This window comes from Anopheles gambiae, chromosome 3 (assembly GCF_943734735.2).
Source record: "Anopheles gambiae chromosome 3, idAnoGambNW_F1_1, whole genome shotgun sequence".
Classification (NCBI taxonomy): Eukaryota; Metazoa; Arthropoda; class Insecta; order Diptera; family Culicidae; genus Anopheles; species Anopheles gambiae.
Window position 1 is genome coordinate 1,356,967 of NC_064602.1, and position 17,100 is coordinate 1,374,066.

Here is a 17,100-nt window from a genome sequence, read left to right on the forward strand (position 1 = left end):
TTATTATTACATGGGAACGCTAACTACAAATCTCTATTTTCACTTCTCACGACCTGTAACGATTTAATACGTATACATGGCAGATGGAGTTGTAGCAGTAGCGGACGTGCATCACGAGTCATCATTCGTTCAGTCCCTGATTGCATTTCGCCTAGATCATATTCCTCGTCACGCATGCATTATGTGCGTTCGCAGCTGTTCCACCTTCACCGTGAGATTATCTTTACAAACACGAAGAAAGTTATTCGCTTGATCGTTTGGCGGAGTAGCACGATCCTATCGTCCTATCGTGAGACGAAACTGACTCTATGGGCAAATAGTTGTGAAGTCAATCTGTAGATGATGTTGTCTTAACAGCAGAGCTTGTGGGAGTGTGATTTAATGGTAGCCGTACGAATCGTAAATAGCGCCGATAATTGTAAATCGCTTAGTTTTCCAAGATACTGAGACGGGGAATCTCTTAACCCGTATGCTAATTGGCGGTTGGTGATGTCATTACTATCGGCTGTTGAGTAGACAACAAACCTACTATTGGTGAATGCTTGTGCTGTTGTTATGCAGAAGCCCTTTTACAGATTCGCCAGGGGGCATTCAGCTCGTTTCCTGTGTGTGTGGTTCCCAAAAAGGCGCACGATTCTGCTGCAAGCATTCCGTTCGTACAAACGGAGTTCAATGATGCTCTCTTAACTGTACTGTGACTGTTGGCGCTACTGCCACCCGCAAAGGAAACGAACCGCGAGTACATAGGCGGAAGGTGCAAAAGGATATAAAAATTGCATCACAGAATATAGTTCTTTATGCATACACTGGAGAGTGGTGTGTAACCCAACTAAACGGCGACGGCGGTGAAGAAGACAACCACAAAGCGAAGTTGTTCCGGCGTCTAGCCGACCGTTTTTGTTATGTGTGTTTTCCCCCTGGCATGTACGTGAGAAGACATCCAAAGTGGTCGTCGTCGTGTGGTGTAAAATGTGAAGAAACGCCGCTTAACTTCCTCATATTTCCTGTTTCTGATATTTTGGTATCGTGTTCAAAAACAGACAACTTTGTCTTCATTTGAACGGTTGGCTTCTGGTTGTTACACGACACCATCCGATGTCACAGTGTTATAAGCTTTGTAGGCGCAAATCGGGGATGATCGGGGAGGGACAGGATAAAGTGGCAAGTTTAAACCGATGCCACGTGTGTCTGAGAGCGTAAACTTAATCAGCAAAAGGTAGTGCTACCGCTGGAATGAGTTTAAATTTCTTTTCAAATACCTGGAACGTGTTTCAGTTTCAGCTGCATTGGAGGATGGGGTTTTGTGGGGGATTACTCATGGCTTTGTGAATCTCATTTTGAATGCGTTTCTACATCCTGCATCTCGGATTACCTGCGGTTAGTATGCGCTGATGGCAAGTGCAATTTCTTGGAAGTGCGCACAGTTATCGGAAGGCTACTGTCGTCTGCAAGAATGGTGAGCGTGAAGATATTCGGATTCTATCCCATATTAGTCGTCCGTTCCATTTGGGATGCTGCTGCTTTTCCTTACGAAAGTAGCGTGCGTGTGCGGCAGGAAATTGAAGTCCGCGGACGCGTCGTTCTCCACCAATCACGCACGTACATGTCATTATTTATGAGTGTCTGTTCGTGATTGAGTTTCTGATGAGATTTTAATAGTTTTATGTTGAACTATACGTGACTCCAGCTCCAGCTGAGGAGAGCTGGGTGGTGAAAAAGAAAAATAGTTGTTGCTTTCAACGCGTTCAGTTGAAGTGTTTCATTTTTTTGTATTTAAATGCATGTTTAACGTGCAACGATGTCAACAGTGCAATCGATCAACCACGACGTATATCAATCACACAAACTGTCAATGGTAGAAGGTGTTCCTAGGGATAGCAAGCACTTCTTAAAGTGCGCAGATTAAAAAAAAATCGCTAGGTTTTCTGTACTTCCAAAACAACGACACCTTCTTCCCTGTACCGCAGTTGCACCGTAGTACACCGTTAACTGCCGCCCGGACAAGGTACAACACGAACGGTTGACAAGCTGACCTTCGGAGTGTTGCTGCGGGCGTTTCCTAAGACGACGAGTGTCAAACGGCTGGTGGTTCAAGATATAAATACCTTTGGGCTAGCCAGCTTGACTGTCTATGCCGTTTTAATCTTCCCGTGTGTGTGTGGTGTGTGTTGTGGTTACTTCCGTGAACCCCAACAGACAAGTTGACGCACACAGGCAGGCCTATGTGGCGATTACGAGGGGACAAAGACTGACCCGTTTTATGCGATGTGAGGTGCATTTACGTAGAGGGCAATGCAGCTCGATTGCACTATTGACTAACAACAGCGCATAAGAGGGAGGGCTCACGAAACGAGTTGCGAGATGGAAGAAGTCCGTACATGCTGCTGCAGCACACAACACGCATAAGAAAAAGGCAGTGACCGACCATCCCGTTGCAATGACTTTGACCGCTAATTCAATTAATTTGCATACAAGTGCGGAAACTTTACCCCAATCAGCGATGCAACGATGTGTAACCGGTCGTGTACCAGCTGTTATAAGCTAGATCTTACAGTTGTACCGGGCATTCCCGATCTTTGAACTCTCTTCTCTCCCCGGTCCGGCCGTTCGTGGTGTGAACAAACGCTACATGGTAATTGCAAAATTAACCGTTAATCAAGCGTGTATGGTTTTACCAAGTTTTGTGTCACCGATTTCACATCCTGTGTAGTTTGGCACATCGTGGCCAATTGGCCCTTCTGTCCTCACATTCATTCCCGATTGTTAACTAATGTTTTCTCTCTCTCTCTCTTTCTCGGACATCGTTTCAGAATTCGTCCACAGATACCGCGTGAGCTAATCGACATGTGCCGGGTGTGCACGCAGGTCACGCCTGGTGAGCCGCAGGTTTTGCTCGGATCCGATAAGGCCTTTACCTTCGACTATGTGTTCGATATGAGTACGACGCAGGTAAGTGTGAAAACATAGCCGCGCGGAACTTCCAACAAGGTTCCGGTAGAAATCCAACGATACCAAAGCGCCGCAAACGTTTTGTCCATGGACGGCGTGTGGTGGTGGTGTGGGTTGGTTGCCTGCTGCGTACGTTGTTGCGTAGGATGTTGGAGCGTGTTCGTGGGCCCATGGATCCAACACAAAACGCGCCATTAGCGCTAGCTGGCTGTCCGGCCGACCGACCGGCTGGCCTTCCTCTTCTAAGAAAGCGCTGCTGAGCGGAGAAATCAGCTGAGTGTCGTTTGTAAAACGCCATTGATAGTAGAGAACGATTTGTTGTCATCGAATCGATTATCGTTTGCTTCGGAGGCACCACGGCTGCATTCGCATGTTGCAGCACACACTGTGTTTTGTTATCATTTGTTCCCGCGCAGGGGTGTAATGTTGAATGATGATAAGCGATAACAATGCATCTTCCCGTGGGCCACAGCTAGACTGGACTGGACAACATGTTAAGGTGTACATACGACGTAAGGGGTTTTATTTCCTTTCGATAACTGTTAACATAATCTACTTTGTTTGCATTACGGCCAACCGTTTCAGCCAAGTCGTTGAGGTTCGTTTGCCTTTTTGTGTTATCTTTTGTACTGCGGGTGAGTTGTCGCCTTTGCCAGTGGCACATCAAAAGAGGCTTCTATTTTATAAGGAACAATATTTGCCATCATCTTTTCGTGTGTTGTTTGTGTCGCTTGTAACAAACGGCATGCTGCTGGTTGGTGGTAGCACAGTGGCAGCGGGAAAAAATGATGCATTCACGTTGTGCAAGCGCTCAACAGTTATGGTGGAGGTATTGTAAGGTGTAGATAACGCACGCGTATGTGGGCGCACGTGCAGCGTTTTCAGGAGACGAGCCCCAACCAGTGTTGTTGATAGCTTGGCACCTTTCAGCAGTTTCTTTAACGCTCATTTTTTTGTGTAATGTCGACGAGATGAAAAGATGGAATGAAACATGAGACGTGTGTATTTTCACTTGTTGTATGGCATCTACCGTTTGCTACGGAATGGTTTGTTGTGTTAGAACTAGAACATCGGGCATGATAGATGTGCTTCCAAGGTGTCTCAATCTCGCCATGACATTTCAGCTATACTATGTAAGAGATACGTAGCTAACAATAGGAAGATGAGAACGGCGGTGGATAGATCTCGTGCACCATTCCTCATGCTCAGCATGGCGCTTATGAGGCCACCAGCTTCAACGGATGTACCCGCCGGAGAAGATGTGCGCTTTACCGGTTGAACCATTTTTTTATGCATCCATGAAAGAAGAAACAAACCATCACAGTTGGAGGCACACCGGCTCGTTCTTCAAAATATCATTTGACAGTGTGTGGTGGTGGACGGGTGTGTCGGCATGGCATGGCATTTGTTTATTTCCGGCTGCTGGGCAGGGAACAGGTGGGGGTCCAGCGTGTTTGGTAGTGTGGTGCATTACCAAATTGTGAACGCACGGAAATGTGTCGTGTTTGGAGTAAAACACACAAACTCCGGAGCTCGGTGCACGACCTCCTCGGTTCCATGTTGGGAGAAGAACCGCGAGCTAACACGAATGGATGGGATGTACTTTGTGTGTACGTGATTTGTTGCTTTACTGCTGCTGTTACTGCTGCCATACAATATGCAAAGCAAATGATTACAAAACGCTCTCTTAAGGCATAACAAACAACCGGGCGCGCGACAGTGGCTCGGAGGAGTGGGAATAGTAGCATCCAGCATTTCATTTTACTTATTTGGCATGAAGTGACACTTTTCGTCCAACGTATTTGCAGATTGGGTTCATGCTTGCCGCTGGAACGATTGTTCTTTATTTTGAAGAAGAAAATAATGTAGGTCGAATGAGTATGAGGGCATATAAATGCAGAAATAAAGTGTACAGAAAGAGAATAAAATATTTCCGAATGTCTTGTAGACTTTGCTATAACTTTATTCTTTTACATTGACCATTTTACAGGTGTCCGTGTACAATAACTGCATCGAAAAATTGGTCGATGGCGCACTGCAAGGTTACAATGCTACAGTGTTAGCGTACGGACAGGTGAGTTGCATAAACAGCAGCAACAGTTTATCGAATGATTTTTTTTTTAAATAAAATGACTCTATTTGCAGACCGGATCTGGTAAAACGTACACGATGGGAACTGGGTTTGAACGAGCCCTGCCAGAAGCACAAGAAGGTATCATCCCGAGGGCAGTCCGGCATCTATTTGAAGGCATTGCCCAGCTACAGCAAAACCCGTATGACGAGGATGGAACGTACCTGGGCACGGTGACGTTCAGTGTTGCCGCACAGTTTATGGAGCTCTACAATGAAGAAGTTATAGATTTACTGGACCCTTACAATAAAGTAAGTGAGCGAGTTTAGCTTGTTGCGAAAGTGGATCCGTTTTGTAACATTCACTTCTCTGTTTCCAGGGTGCTAGGGTGTTTAAGATCTTTGAAGATGCGACCGGTGGCATTTCGGTGGCGGGTGCAACTATCAAACCATTGGCTGGTCCTCAGGAAGCCCTGAATTGCTTGCAGCAGGGTGCCCTCGCTCGTACCACCGCCTCTACGCAAATGAACGAACAGTCTTCGCGAAGTCACGCACTGTTCACCATTCTAATTCGAAGACAGCGTGTCATGACGGCCGAGCAGTGTGGTAATGCTGAAGGTGACACCGAAACGCTCACTTCCAAGTTTCATTTTGTCGATCTGGCTGGTTCGGAACGACTGAAACGTACCGGTGCCACCGGTGAGCGGGCTCGCGAAGGAATCTCTATCAACTGCGGCCTGTTAGCGTTGGGCAATGTCATATCTGCGCTGGGTGATAAGACCAAAAAGGTTTCCCATGTACCGTACCGGGACTCCAAGTTGACCCGACTATTGCAGGATTCGCTCGGAGGTTAGTGAGACGGTTTTGGTGTGAGAGCTGGTCGTTTAAGTTCATAACAATTGTTCACTCTTCCACAGGCAACAGTCAGACGATAATGATTGCATGCGTATCGCCAAGTGATAGAGATTTTATGGAGACGCTAAACACGTTGAAGTATGCCAACCGAGCTCGGAACATTAAAAACAAAGTACAAATCAACCAAGATCAGAGCTCACGGACCATATCGTTACTGAGGCGAGAAATTGCCAATCTTCAGCTCGAAATTCTCGAATACAAGCAGGTGGGTTTGTAGTGAAAGTGAGTCATGTAATAGAATTATTAACCAGTGTGTGTTTTGTTTTTCTTGTTAAAATGCAGGGCAAACGCAGCATCGATGCCGATGGTAATATAGCCATATCCGATGTGTCGCTGGAGAATGAAATGCTATCGCAAGACAATAAGCGACTGCAGCAGCGAGTGAAAGCGATGCAAGAGACTATAAATGCCTTAACGGAAAAGAATGCTGCATTGCAGGCCCAGCAGACGATAGCCTCCCTGCACAAGGCGTCCGCCGCTGGGGACGGTGGTGCTGATGCTACGAGCACTAACAATGGTTCTAGTCCGGTCGGCACGGCAGGTGGTAACGATTCTGCCATGCAGGAACTGATAGTCGGTTATATCAGCGAGATAGAAAAGCTAAAGGCGAAGCTGATCGAATCGGAACAGATGTTCCAGCAATTCAAAAAAGCTAAGAGCTCGCAATCGAAGCTTGGCATAAAAACGTATCCGTTTATCGAAGATAATCCGGAAACGATGATCAATATGTTAAAGCACGAGATGGAAAAGGAACGAGAAACGCTGATGTCCCGATCGTTACCTGGACTCGAGCACGAATCCAGCAGTATGGACCAGAACTCGGATAGCGATTCGGACACCGAATCGGACGATAAGGCTGAAGTGTTGCGTGCGGAGATGTCCGACGTGAACTCGGACATTGAACTGAAAGTGCGGCTAATAGAACAGCTGGAAGAATCTCAACAGCGGTTGCAGATAATGCGACAACAGTACGAGAAGCAGTTCAACTTGATGAAGGAGAAAATATCCAACACCGAACGGGAGCGTGATGAAGTGCTCGCCACTATCGGCAATGGAGGTACGGGTGCTATGAACAACAAGGGACAAAATTCAGGTAATGAGACGGCTATCAAACGCGTGAAGGAGGATTACGAGCGAAAGCTGAACGAGCTGAGGCGCCAGCTGAACCATTTCCAAGCGACGAACAAAGAACATCTGCGGCTGCAGCGTAATATGCAGGCGCAGGACGCAAAGATCAAAACACTACGAGGTGAACTGGCGGAGCTGAAGCAGGTGAAGACACGACTGATGAAGAAAATCCAGGAAGAGAGCAACCGCCACAAAGAGATGGAAAGCCGCAAGACGCGCGAAATTGCGCAGCTTCGCAAGGAAACGCGGAAGCATAAAAATATGATAAAATCACTGCAGGCACAGGGTGCCGCCAAGGATCAGGTATTGAAGCGAAAGACTGAGGAGGTTTTCAACCTACGAAAATCGCAGCGCGGAATAATGAGCTTAAAGGCGGCAGGACGTGTGCAGGGCAACACATCGATTGGCAGCATGCTGCAGGGCACGAAACGCTTCAAGAGTCGCTGGGAAGAGTTGCAGCGTTCGATTATGCGAGCGGCTCGCACACGGCAGGCGGTGCTGGAGCTGGAAATGGAGCTGGAGCGCGTTATGCAAGAGCGTGACGTGCTGTCACGAGATCTGACGAACCTGCGGCAGCGAAGGAAGGATAACGCTGAGTCTACACTACAAGATCTCGTGTCGGAGGAGGACACGATAATAGCGAACATGAACTACTTGCACGACACGATCACGGAACTACAAAAGTCGATTATCCAGATAGAGGATGGAAAGGATCTGAACTCCGAGCACTTGATGCTGCAGACTATTATGGAGAACATCGGAACCGTCGAGGAGGCCAAATTTATGCTGCAACGTGTCTGCACCGTTACCATTGGGCATGTGTGCGAGGCCGGCGTGGCACAGTCCAAGCTGCGTGAGCGAGACGCACTACTAACTGAGCTGCAGCGTGATACTAGCGTACAGGAGCAGCTACTGCAGTACATTCTGACGCGGGCTCCTGCAGCTTCCGCGTCGGATGCTAGCTTTAGCTCCGCCCAATCGGCCAACTCGTACGCGACTCAATCGCAAGCGAATTTGTTGGAAAATGGCGAACCACAACCGTCCTCATCACAGCAGTATCGTTTACCCCACGTGGTGGATTCGACGACGCGCAGCCCCTCACCGAGCAGCAGCAACACAAATCTGTGAGTAGCCATGTTTTCATGCTCCGGTTCGTAAGTGAACCTTTTTTGCAGCTTTTATTCCCATCAATAGCGCACATAACACAGGCAAGCTTTTCCACCTGGTTAGTTTGATGAATGTGTAAATGTGTGGTCTAGAGTGTGTTAGATAGTACGTACCAGCACTTTGCCAATGTGTTTAATGATTCAACGGTCCTGTTTACATCAAAGTCTTGTAAATGTATCATCGGGATCATCAACGGTCTTCGACATGCTGGGCTTTCTGATGCGCGTCATATAGATTTCAAACCAGATATTCAGATGCCCATCGTCTTTGAACTTGTATATTAAAAGATCTTACTACGTTTTCTTTCTTCTGTATCTTCCCAGTTCACGAAGGTATGCGCAAATGCAACGAAATCGATTGAACATAGGTTATGAAGTTGTACGACACAAGTCTCAGTCTAATTTGCTACAGAATACGTACTCCTGCAGTGAAATAAGAAAATGACGTCAGAAACACTAAATTTGACATAGTAGTAGCTTTATGTTTTCGGGCGAATATTCTTCATAGAACTTATGTTCTGCATTGTAGAATTTACAGTGCACATGTGTTTTATTTGTTAATATCCATTCATTGACCTTCTAGCTGTTAAGTTATCCGCGTAGGGTTGTGCTACGTTTTTAAAGTTTATTTACGTGTGATATGATATGGTTTTATGATGTATTTTTTGTTTCTTTTTCCCCTTTTTAATTTTCTTTCCGGGCTCTTCTATTCGCTTTTTCTCTCCTTCCCTGCTCTAAATGCACTTACCCCTCTCCATTTACCAATATGGTTTTCTTCGACCACGCTACGACGGTTCCCCTTGTTAAATACTTCCCCTGTCCTGAAACCCTTGCATTTTGGGATTGAATGAAAATTAGCGATTCTATCGTCACCTACAGGAACTCCTCGAAACAAAGACGAAACCCATCGGTGGTGCCCTCGGTGGCTACCATTCAGGATTTGCTGTACGGCAGCAGCTCCAGCTACGTCGGTCCTGCCGGTGACGGTGCTGGTGGCGTTGGCATTCCCGATCGGAATCTCAACCACAGCGCCGGCAACGGTGGAACGGGCGCTAGCAATGGAGCCAGCAGTGGCGGCAGTAAGCTTGAGAAAGTGGGTATTTGTATTTATCTCGAGGATTCCGCAGATGACGATGACACGAAGCACCCGCCCTCTCTGCAGGACCGGCACGAAAGGTCGGACGTTATGACCCGCTCGTACACGATACTGGACGGGGCGATGGATGCGGTCGCGGCTGCTAACGCAGGACTACCGATCGCACCACCGCCACCGGTGGCTCCCGTTCCTGCCCGTACGTTTGTACCGCTTTCGCGCGTTCCCAGTGCACCCGGTTCGCTGAAGTAAGTAGTCGCGGGCAATGCAACGCTGCCTTCGGTGTTGGTTTATGGGATTCTTTTGCTTGCTTTAAACTTTATACTGACCTTTTGCTGTTGTTGTTGTTGTTGTATCTGCCTGCGTGTGTTATGGATGCTGTGAGATATCGGTGATCGAAAAAGCTACTTGTAAGTAGCTTTCATTCCATTGTTTCGTGTACATCGGACATTAATTGAGGATTGCACGATTGAATTTCCGCATGAGTGCGTTGTGACCAATAACCAGAATGCTGTGCTGTGTCTGCTTCCTGTTTTCGACTGTGCACCGAGCATGTATGCGTTTGGTGGTGCAAGTCATCTCTATCTGTTGCACCCGGAGCCATGATGTATCGTTTCCCTTTGTTTTAGAAAAATCATGCTGCGTCTACTGGCCACCATCGATATGTTGTATCGTCTGCTACCCATACAGGCCTTTCTAGAGCTTAAGCGGCTTATAGAAAGCAGTTTGACCACCATCGGTGAACAGTTGCTTCCTCCACCAGCAGTGCTGCTGGAGGATAGCGGCAGCATCGTCCCGGCAACACTGCACTACCGAGGCCACTCAGCCGCTGCCAAAAGAGAAAATGGATTGTTTGCTAAACACTGAACCCCAGCATACTATACTGTTCATCTATTCTTGACGGCTTTTCTGATTAACATCGGGAGTTTGTTTGCAAGAATGGTGTTGCTATTGTTTTTTGTTTGTTTAGTGTGAGCGCGCTTCTGCTAGAAACTGCAGCCAATATTAGCTTTATCAACTTGAGATCGATGGATTTGGTATTGTTTTGTTTTTCTTCTTTTCTTTTCGTTTGATTTTTCACTATTTCATTGCAGAAAGTTATCTCTGCGGTCGGGATTGCACACAAAGCTTTAAGATGTAGATGTAACTTTTAGTAATAGACAACACTAGTGAAAGAATGCGTTGTTTTTTTATTGTCTGTGAACATGTAGAAATACTGACGGGTATTGATTGTGATCAGTCGCACTGCCATTTGAATAAAAGATTTCTAGAAGGTAAACGGAGTCTATTTTGTGATACCATGGGATGAAGAGTTTTGAGATGGTTTGGAACACCATGACATTGCCGCTCCACATCCGTACGCACAACAGCAGTAGCTATGTTTGTATCATGCAAGGGAAATCATGCATTAAGCACGCAACAGTCACAACGATACACATCGATACACGTACTTTAATCATAAAACTCGACACACACCCATCTTGCAGAGGTTTGCAGCCGCATCAAGGATTGTCGCGCCAGAACAGTACGGCATCGCCGCTGCTTGCCAGAAAATCGTTCGAAGCGAGCGGTGCTCCCTCATCCCCAAGAATCAGCCGAAGGACGTTTACCAGCAAAATGTCTCCCGGCATGTGAGTATACTTGTGTTGATTATTGGGCATCAGTTACAGAAGGTCTGATTGATTGACTTTCCCTCGACGATCGCATAAATAGTTGTTTTTGTTTTAGCTGAGATCAGGCAAAGTTTTAAGCCATTTATATAATGAGAGAAAACCACTTTCCCACTTGTTGCCCTTTCAGCGGTTTGATAAGTGATCATCAGTTTAAGAACTCGGCAGTTTACTACTACGGCAAACGATGATTGATGAACAACGAAGCTTTCTCGTAGATAATGCTTCTCGGCACGCGCACCGATTCCCCATATAGGATAGGATAATAGCTCAATACCATTTTTCATTAGCGTACCGTATCTGATGGAGTTGAGCAACTAAAACCCGTTATTTTGTAATGTATTAAACCTTCATGGCCGCGGAAATGTGCAGTATCAATACCAGTCGCTAACCTATAGTAAAAGATTTATATTTGTTATACCCAGTATTGAATAAAATTGATAAATCTAATTTAGGTTTTTTTAGATCAAAACAAACAATTCAAACTTGAAATGAAGTTAATAAAATAATTAGTTGTTTTTGTACTACTAATACTACGAGATCGCTTCGTCGTTCATAATGTAAAACAGTTTTACAGTTTCAGATAATCTAATAAGCTTTAATATTGACAACAGCATGTTTTAAATGGTTGCATTTGTTATAAAAGGTCCAAACCTAAAGAACTGATTTGACAGCTGTTTTCGTTGCGATATTCATATTAATCTCTTGCCAAAAATTGTTTCATTTTATACACCCAACCATCATCGCTACAAACGCTCGAAACTAACCAAACCGCGTTGGAACCGATAAAACCTGGCATGAGTTCTGCAGTGAGGACTCGAACGACGTACCAACCTCACCGCCAGTTTACCGGCGGGGAATATCCCGCGAGGATAATGGGGACGTATTCTCCCGTCTCGGTGCAGGAACGCAGGATCCTCAGCCCGGAGGAAACATCAAGGAACTCAACGGAAGGGTAAGCTTCTGCTGGTGGAGATAGGTTGGATGGATAACTAATGGAATAATTTCCATTTCAGTACAAGGCTGGCTCCCCGCTTATCTGCACCCACGTAGTTGAAGGACACACCAATTCGGTGCTCTCGATCAAGGTGAGCAATCAGATGCTGTTCACAGCGGCAGCCGATCGTACGGTGAAGGTTTGGGATCTGCGAACAAACTCAACGCCACACTGTCTGACGGGACATCTGGGCCCGGTGGCGGCCGTTGAGTACGATCGGGTGAACAATCTACTCTTTTCGGCCTCGGGAGCCTTCGTCAAGGTGTGGGATCTGCGGAGCAGCAACATTCGTCCAATAATTACTCTATGGTAAATGCAAAAGAAGATCCTGGTGTATAGCGATGGTGAATTTGTAAGAGGGTATTGTTTACTTGTTGCAGCTCCTCCGGAACGACTCTACCTGCCAACGCTACCCTGTCCGATCTAGTGCCAGGTGAATGCTCCATTACGGCCCTCACGATGGGTGCATCGGGTAAGCTGTACACGGCCGCCTCCGATAAGGTGCGCTTCTGGGATCTGCGTCAATTTTCAAGCCTTGGCCGACTGTCCGGTGGCCACCAGGCGGCCGTCATGTGTTTGACCGCTTGGGAGGGACCGAACAACACGGACCTAGTAGCGACAGGATCGAAGGACCACTACGTGAAGGTGTTTGAGGTGAACTCGAGTGGCGGTGTTGTGCAGCCCCTGTTGAACCTGGAACCACCGCATTACGACGGCGTACAAGCGCTAGCCGTGGCGAACGATGCCATCGGTGTCGATGCGGAGCTGTTTTCCGGGAGTCGTGACTCCGGGATCAAAAGGTGGGACCTGCGAAATGGAGAGCTCAAGCAGTCGCTCAACAATGCCCATAAAGGATGGGTATCTGGGATGGCCATCTACGGCGATATTCTGCTGTCTAGCTGTCGCGGTGGCGTTGTGCGCCTGTGGAATATTAAAACTTGTGACAGTCTGGCCGAAATGAAAACGGAACAGTCAATCAATGACATCGTAACGAGCGATAATCGCGTGTTTACTGCATCGAAGTGAGTATTTACTGTATGTGGTTACATTCATCCTCCTACATTTCCTGTATTTCCGTTTCTAGTTAAACAATAATTTCCTACCTTTCGAATCGATTTTGATCGTAGCTATATTTTACTTCTTGATATTAAGCGGTGGTGTGGTGCGTTTGACGATGGATCGGTTTTACGGTTCTCTTTTCCCTTTTCTCTTTTCTCTTCCTGTTCTCTTGCTCTCATTTGCTTGTTCCATACATTCTCTTTATTGCTCTTCGTTGAATGCATTCACATAGTTCCGGTGAGGTACGGATCTGGCGATTTGTAACCACCGATTGGGATTCGCTGAACGCATCTTCGTCCGGTGCTGGATCAATCGGCGCCAGTGGCAATGGTGGTGGTGGTGGTGGTGGTGGTGCAGGTGGTGGTGGAGGTGCAGGTGGTGGTGGAGGTGGTACTAAAGCAAAACGTTAACTAAACTCATCCCAGCACATTATACATGCCGATTTAATAATGCAACACACTTCAATAATCTCTAATGCCTCAATTTTAAAGATTTTAACACAATAACCTACCTTATGTCTAGCATGTATCGTAGTAGTTGTAGGGCTGATTCCGGTTCCTTATGTGATAGTTCATAACAAAGGATGCAAATCATCATAGCGCAGTTAACGGAAATTAATAGGCATTCAATTGAAAGGAAACTAGCAAGCATGCACCGAAGGCTTAAAGTAAAACGATGCCAGGGAAAAGCAGAAGACTTATTGATGTAGCGATTAGACTGTACGATGTTTCATCTGTGAAAGGCAAATAATAATTAAGTCAGATTACTTCATGAGCAAATGGGCTACAGCCATCCAGTGAGTTTGATTGCTTATTTAGCATTTGTGTTGATTTAATTTTTAACGATCATGTAATTACGAGCAAGGCTGCTTCTTTATTCACGCTCAGAACTATTCTATTCAAAGAAGAAAAGGAAAAGAAGCAAAAGATAGAAACTGAGTGGTGATAAGAGTTGGAACAATATGCTTTGAACATAGAACAGTACAGCGTATGAAGGGACAGATGAAAGGAACAGGATCTTCCTAGTGGACTGATTAGGTGTGTAAAAACAGGATAGCGGATTCGTACCTTCGAGTTGTTCGTTACGGTTGGGCTTTGGAGATAATGGTTAGGCTTACGATACACGAAGCTTGTACATTATAACATGCTACGCTTATTTTATACTGAGCCTCTGTTTTCTTACAACTGATGCAAAATTCACATTTTTATGTATTTCAATCGAAAGGATGTGGGCAAAATTAATCCTCTGGCTGATGGTACTGGTGTGGACGTTACAGATGATATTGTTCTTCTTCTGTCCAATTAGCTGCAAGCAAAGAGCCTAAATGATGGAGGGTTTGCTATCCGAGACATTAGAATAGGTAGCAAAGTAAACAGAACACACCCACCCCCTTCCCAAATTGAGTGTTTTGTCCGCAATGGACCAACGTTTCAAACATTCCGTGTTAACTGTTTGTTTTAAATGGAACTATCTAATATTTGCTAGCAGCTATGTGACTTAACTTCTGTCTTGTGCAACTCATGAGATAAAGCAATCGATTTGTAAGTTTTCTTTAAAGTATTTTCTTGTTGTTTTCGGATGTTTTGCTCGTTGTTTTCACATGTGCCATTTTCATATTTATCGTTATGTTGTACTTATTTCATTGATTTTGTTACTGTTTTTATGTTAAGCTCTCATATGTATTGACACTGATCTATTGTTTTTTAATGCTAGCTACCCTAAGTTATAATTATTTGAATGATACAAAGAGTACATCGACACTTTGACACTTTGTAAATACAATAAGCCACTTTTCTATTGTGAGGTGTGAATATCTTTCAGAGTTGCTGAACATATTAAAAGTTTTAATCAGTCCTTTTATTATATCTATGCAAAGCGCTACCCGTTTTCGAAAGCACCAAATATTATGTTGTGCCATTCTGCTTCCTTTAATTTTAAAACCTTAGTGAAAACCTTGTTCATTCGCCGTAATTGATCGTCATTCATCCTACACCGCTTTCGCTTGATGTATCATGTTTTTCTTCTCAATGTTTTGCTTCTTGTTTGAATAGCGATTGTGCAAACCCGATTGTAATGTTGTGTTTTTTTCTCTCTATCACACCCTCTCCCCCTGCCAGCGATGGAAAGGTTCGTCTGTGGCGTGTTTCATCGGCAATTCGACGACTAGGACCGAATGAGACTAGCATATGACGCCAGAGCACGGAAGCGATGTCCACATCTGGTCGGTTGATGTACACCAGACAGAGCAGTTTGCGACACAATGTAATGACCCAGTCGGCTGAACACTCCAAACTCGTTGCTGATGGCAGGGCAGCCTTACCAATAATGACTCGCAGCAGCTATAACCCATCCACAGCGACGGTATCCTCATCGTCAACATCGTCCTCATCGTCCTCGTCATGCGCCCCGTCGACATTTGCTTCCGTGCCTCCGCTAGCTACAGGTAGACCATTAGTGCCCAACAGTGCCGCGACCGGTTTGGCAACGATGTCAAGCTCTTTGCGAAACAGCAAACTCTATCGCAGCCTAAACCACAACTATCTCAGTATTTTGAATCGCACAAATCGAAGGTAGTTGTTCCTACTGGGGCTAGTTGGTTTAGAGATAGGTTAGATTATTCGTGTTGAAAAACGATCAACACTTTTGCTTGCCTCTCTTACCATTCATATGCTCTCTTTCTGTGTCCGTACACTGGGTTACAACAGCATTGGTGTATTCCCAGTACGAAGAATTTGTGTTCGTTGTTTTGATAGACACAAAACCAGCCTAAACTCTGTATCAGGCTTTGCTTGATGGTGTATATGCGAAAACATCGAGCTTACTAAACACTATCACCAACATCGTATTTTTTACGTTGTGTATATCAGTAATCTTTTGTGTGTGTAAGCTTACAGCATGCTCTAGCTATTATGAACATGACATAAACATGATTTAGGAAAGATACTTATTTTTCTGTTGGGCGAATTATTTTCTATTTTTGTTTGCGATTTAATTATCATTTCACCATGATTAATTGATACGACCACGCGGGATACACACATCCTGCGAACACAGCAGAAATGGCCAAATTTCTTACGTTTAGTTTTGTCTTTTCCGCGTTGCGGTTATTTTTACCTAATCAATTATTTGTCATTTACCATACATGTACACGGAGTATGTTTAATATTGGTTGTGATTTTAGTTTATAGAAGAAATCGATAAGTATTTACTTACTTCGTTTTGCTTTGTTAGACTCCACCTATTATTACTTAACCAACTATAACCAGATCACTTTCTTCACAGTATAATTTGTATTTGTATGTAAATCTTAATTTGAATTGAAAGTGATATATGACTCTAATGACAATTTATGATTAATTTTTACCAGTATTCTCGTATGGCAGCAAGCAGATTATGTCTTTGTATTGCAAATGTCTTTCTGCCACGATCAGTATTGCGTTGTTAAATGGCAGAACAAACGTTGCGTTAATGTTAGAATATTTTTTGCATAAAGATCAAGCCCAACTAACACTGTGACCGGCTTCTTTCGTTGTAATGGATTACAAACATTCCAAACACAATCCTTGTTTTATTTGCTTATGGATAGTTATAATGCTCCAAGCTCAACTGCAACTTGATACGATGGGTATGTGGAACAAATGGAAGGATAGAAAGGATTTATGAAAGAATACAGGTACATTAGGGGAGCGAAAGTAAGTTTAGATTGTGTCCGTGTGTAGAGTGTGTAGTACTGGCACGAAAAGAATGTTTAGGATCGTCAACGCAATGTTATGTAATGGATTGTAATAATGAATCTAACTGATCGTTATTGAGTGTATACCGATGGCAAAGTCTGTAACGTGAAATCTAGAGCTCGACAAGCACAGTAAAGATGCTACTTAGGAACGTTCAAATTGAATAAATAAAAAAAAACTACTAATTTGCAAAACAAATCCTATCGAAAGTGGATTTGAAAAATGAAAATGTTGAAAGAAATGTTACCTTTGGCCATAAACAGTATTTTTCTGCCACATGGGATACGGCCTGGAAGCGAAATGATGCAAGTTTGGCTTT

The 17,100-nt window shown here is 44.8% G+C and overlaps 1 protein-coding gene across 6 annotated transcripts in view; it reads left to right on the plus strand.

Annotated features, from left to right (window-relative positions):
• Positions 1-16,979, plus strand: part of LOC1278143 (kinesin-like protein KIF21B) — a 42,153-nt gene extending 25,174 nt beyond the window's left edge. For 2 of the 6 annotated variants that reach the window (XM_061660582.1, XM_061660583.1), the window contains exons 4-16: positions 2,811-2,949; positions 4,940-5,023; positions 5,095-5,331; positions 5,400-5,868; positions 5,937-6,139; positions 6,217-8,186; positions 9,087-9,569; positions 10,809-10,952; positions 11,802-11,946; positions 12,008-12,297; positions 12,369-13,010; positions 13,280-14,588; positions 15,165-16,979. In XM_061660582.1, coding sequence (XP_061516566.1) covers positions 2,811-2,949; positions 4,940-5,023; positions 5,095-5,331; positions 5,400-5,868; positions 5,937-6,139; positions 6,217-8,186; positions 9,087-9,569; positions 10,809-10,952; positions 11,802-11,946; positions 12,008-12,297; positions 12,369-13,010; positions 13,280-13,457 — 4,984 coding nt within the window. In that variant the 3' untranslated portion in view covers positions 13,458-14,588; positions 15,165-16,979. The remainder of the gene's footprint in view (positions 1-2,810; positions 2,950-4,939; positions 5,024-5,094; positions 5,332-5,399; positions 5,869-5,936; positions 6,140-6,216; positions 8,187-9,086; positions 9,570-10,808; positions 10,953-11,801; positions 11,947-12,007; positions 12,298-12,368; positions 13,011-13,279; positions 14,589-15,164) is intronic. The other 4 variants (XM_061660585.1, XM_061660584.1, XM_061660586.1 and 1 more) reach the window with 4 other exon arrangements.
• Positions 16,980-17,100: the final 121 nt, after the last annotated feature.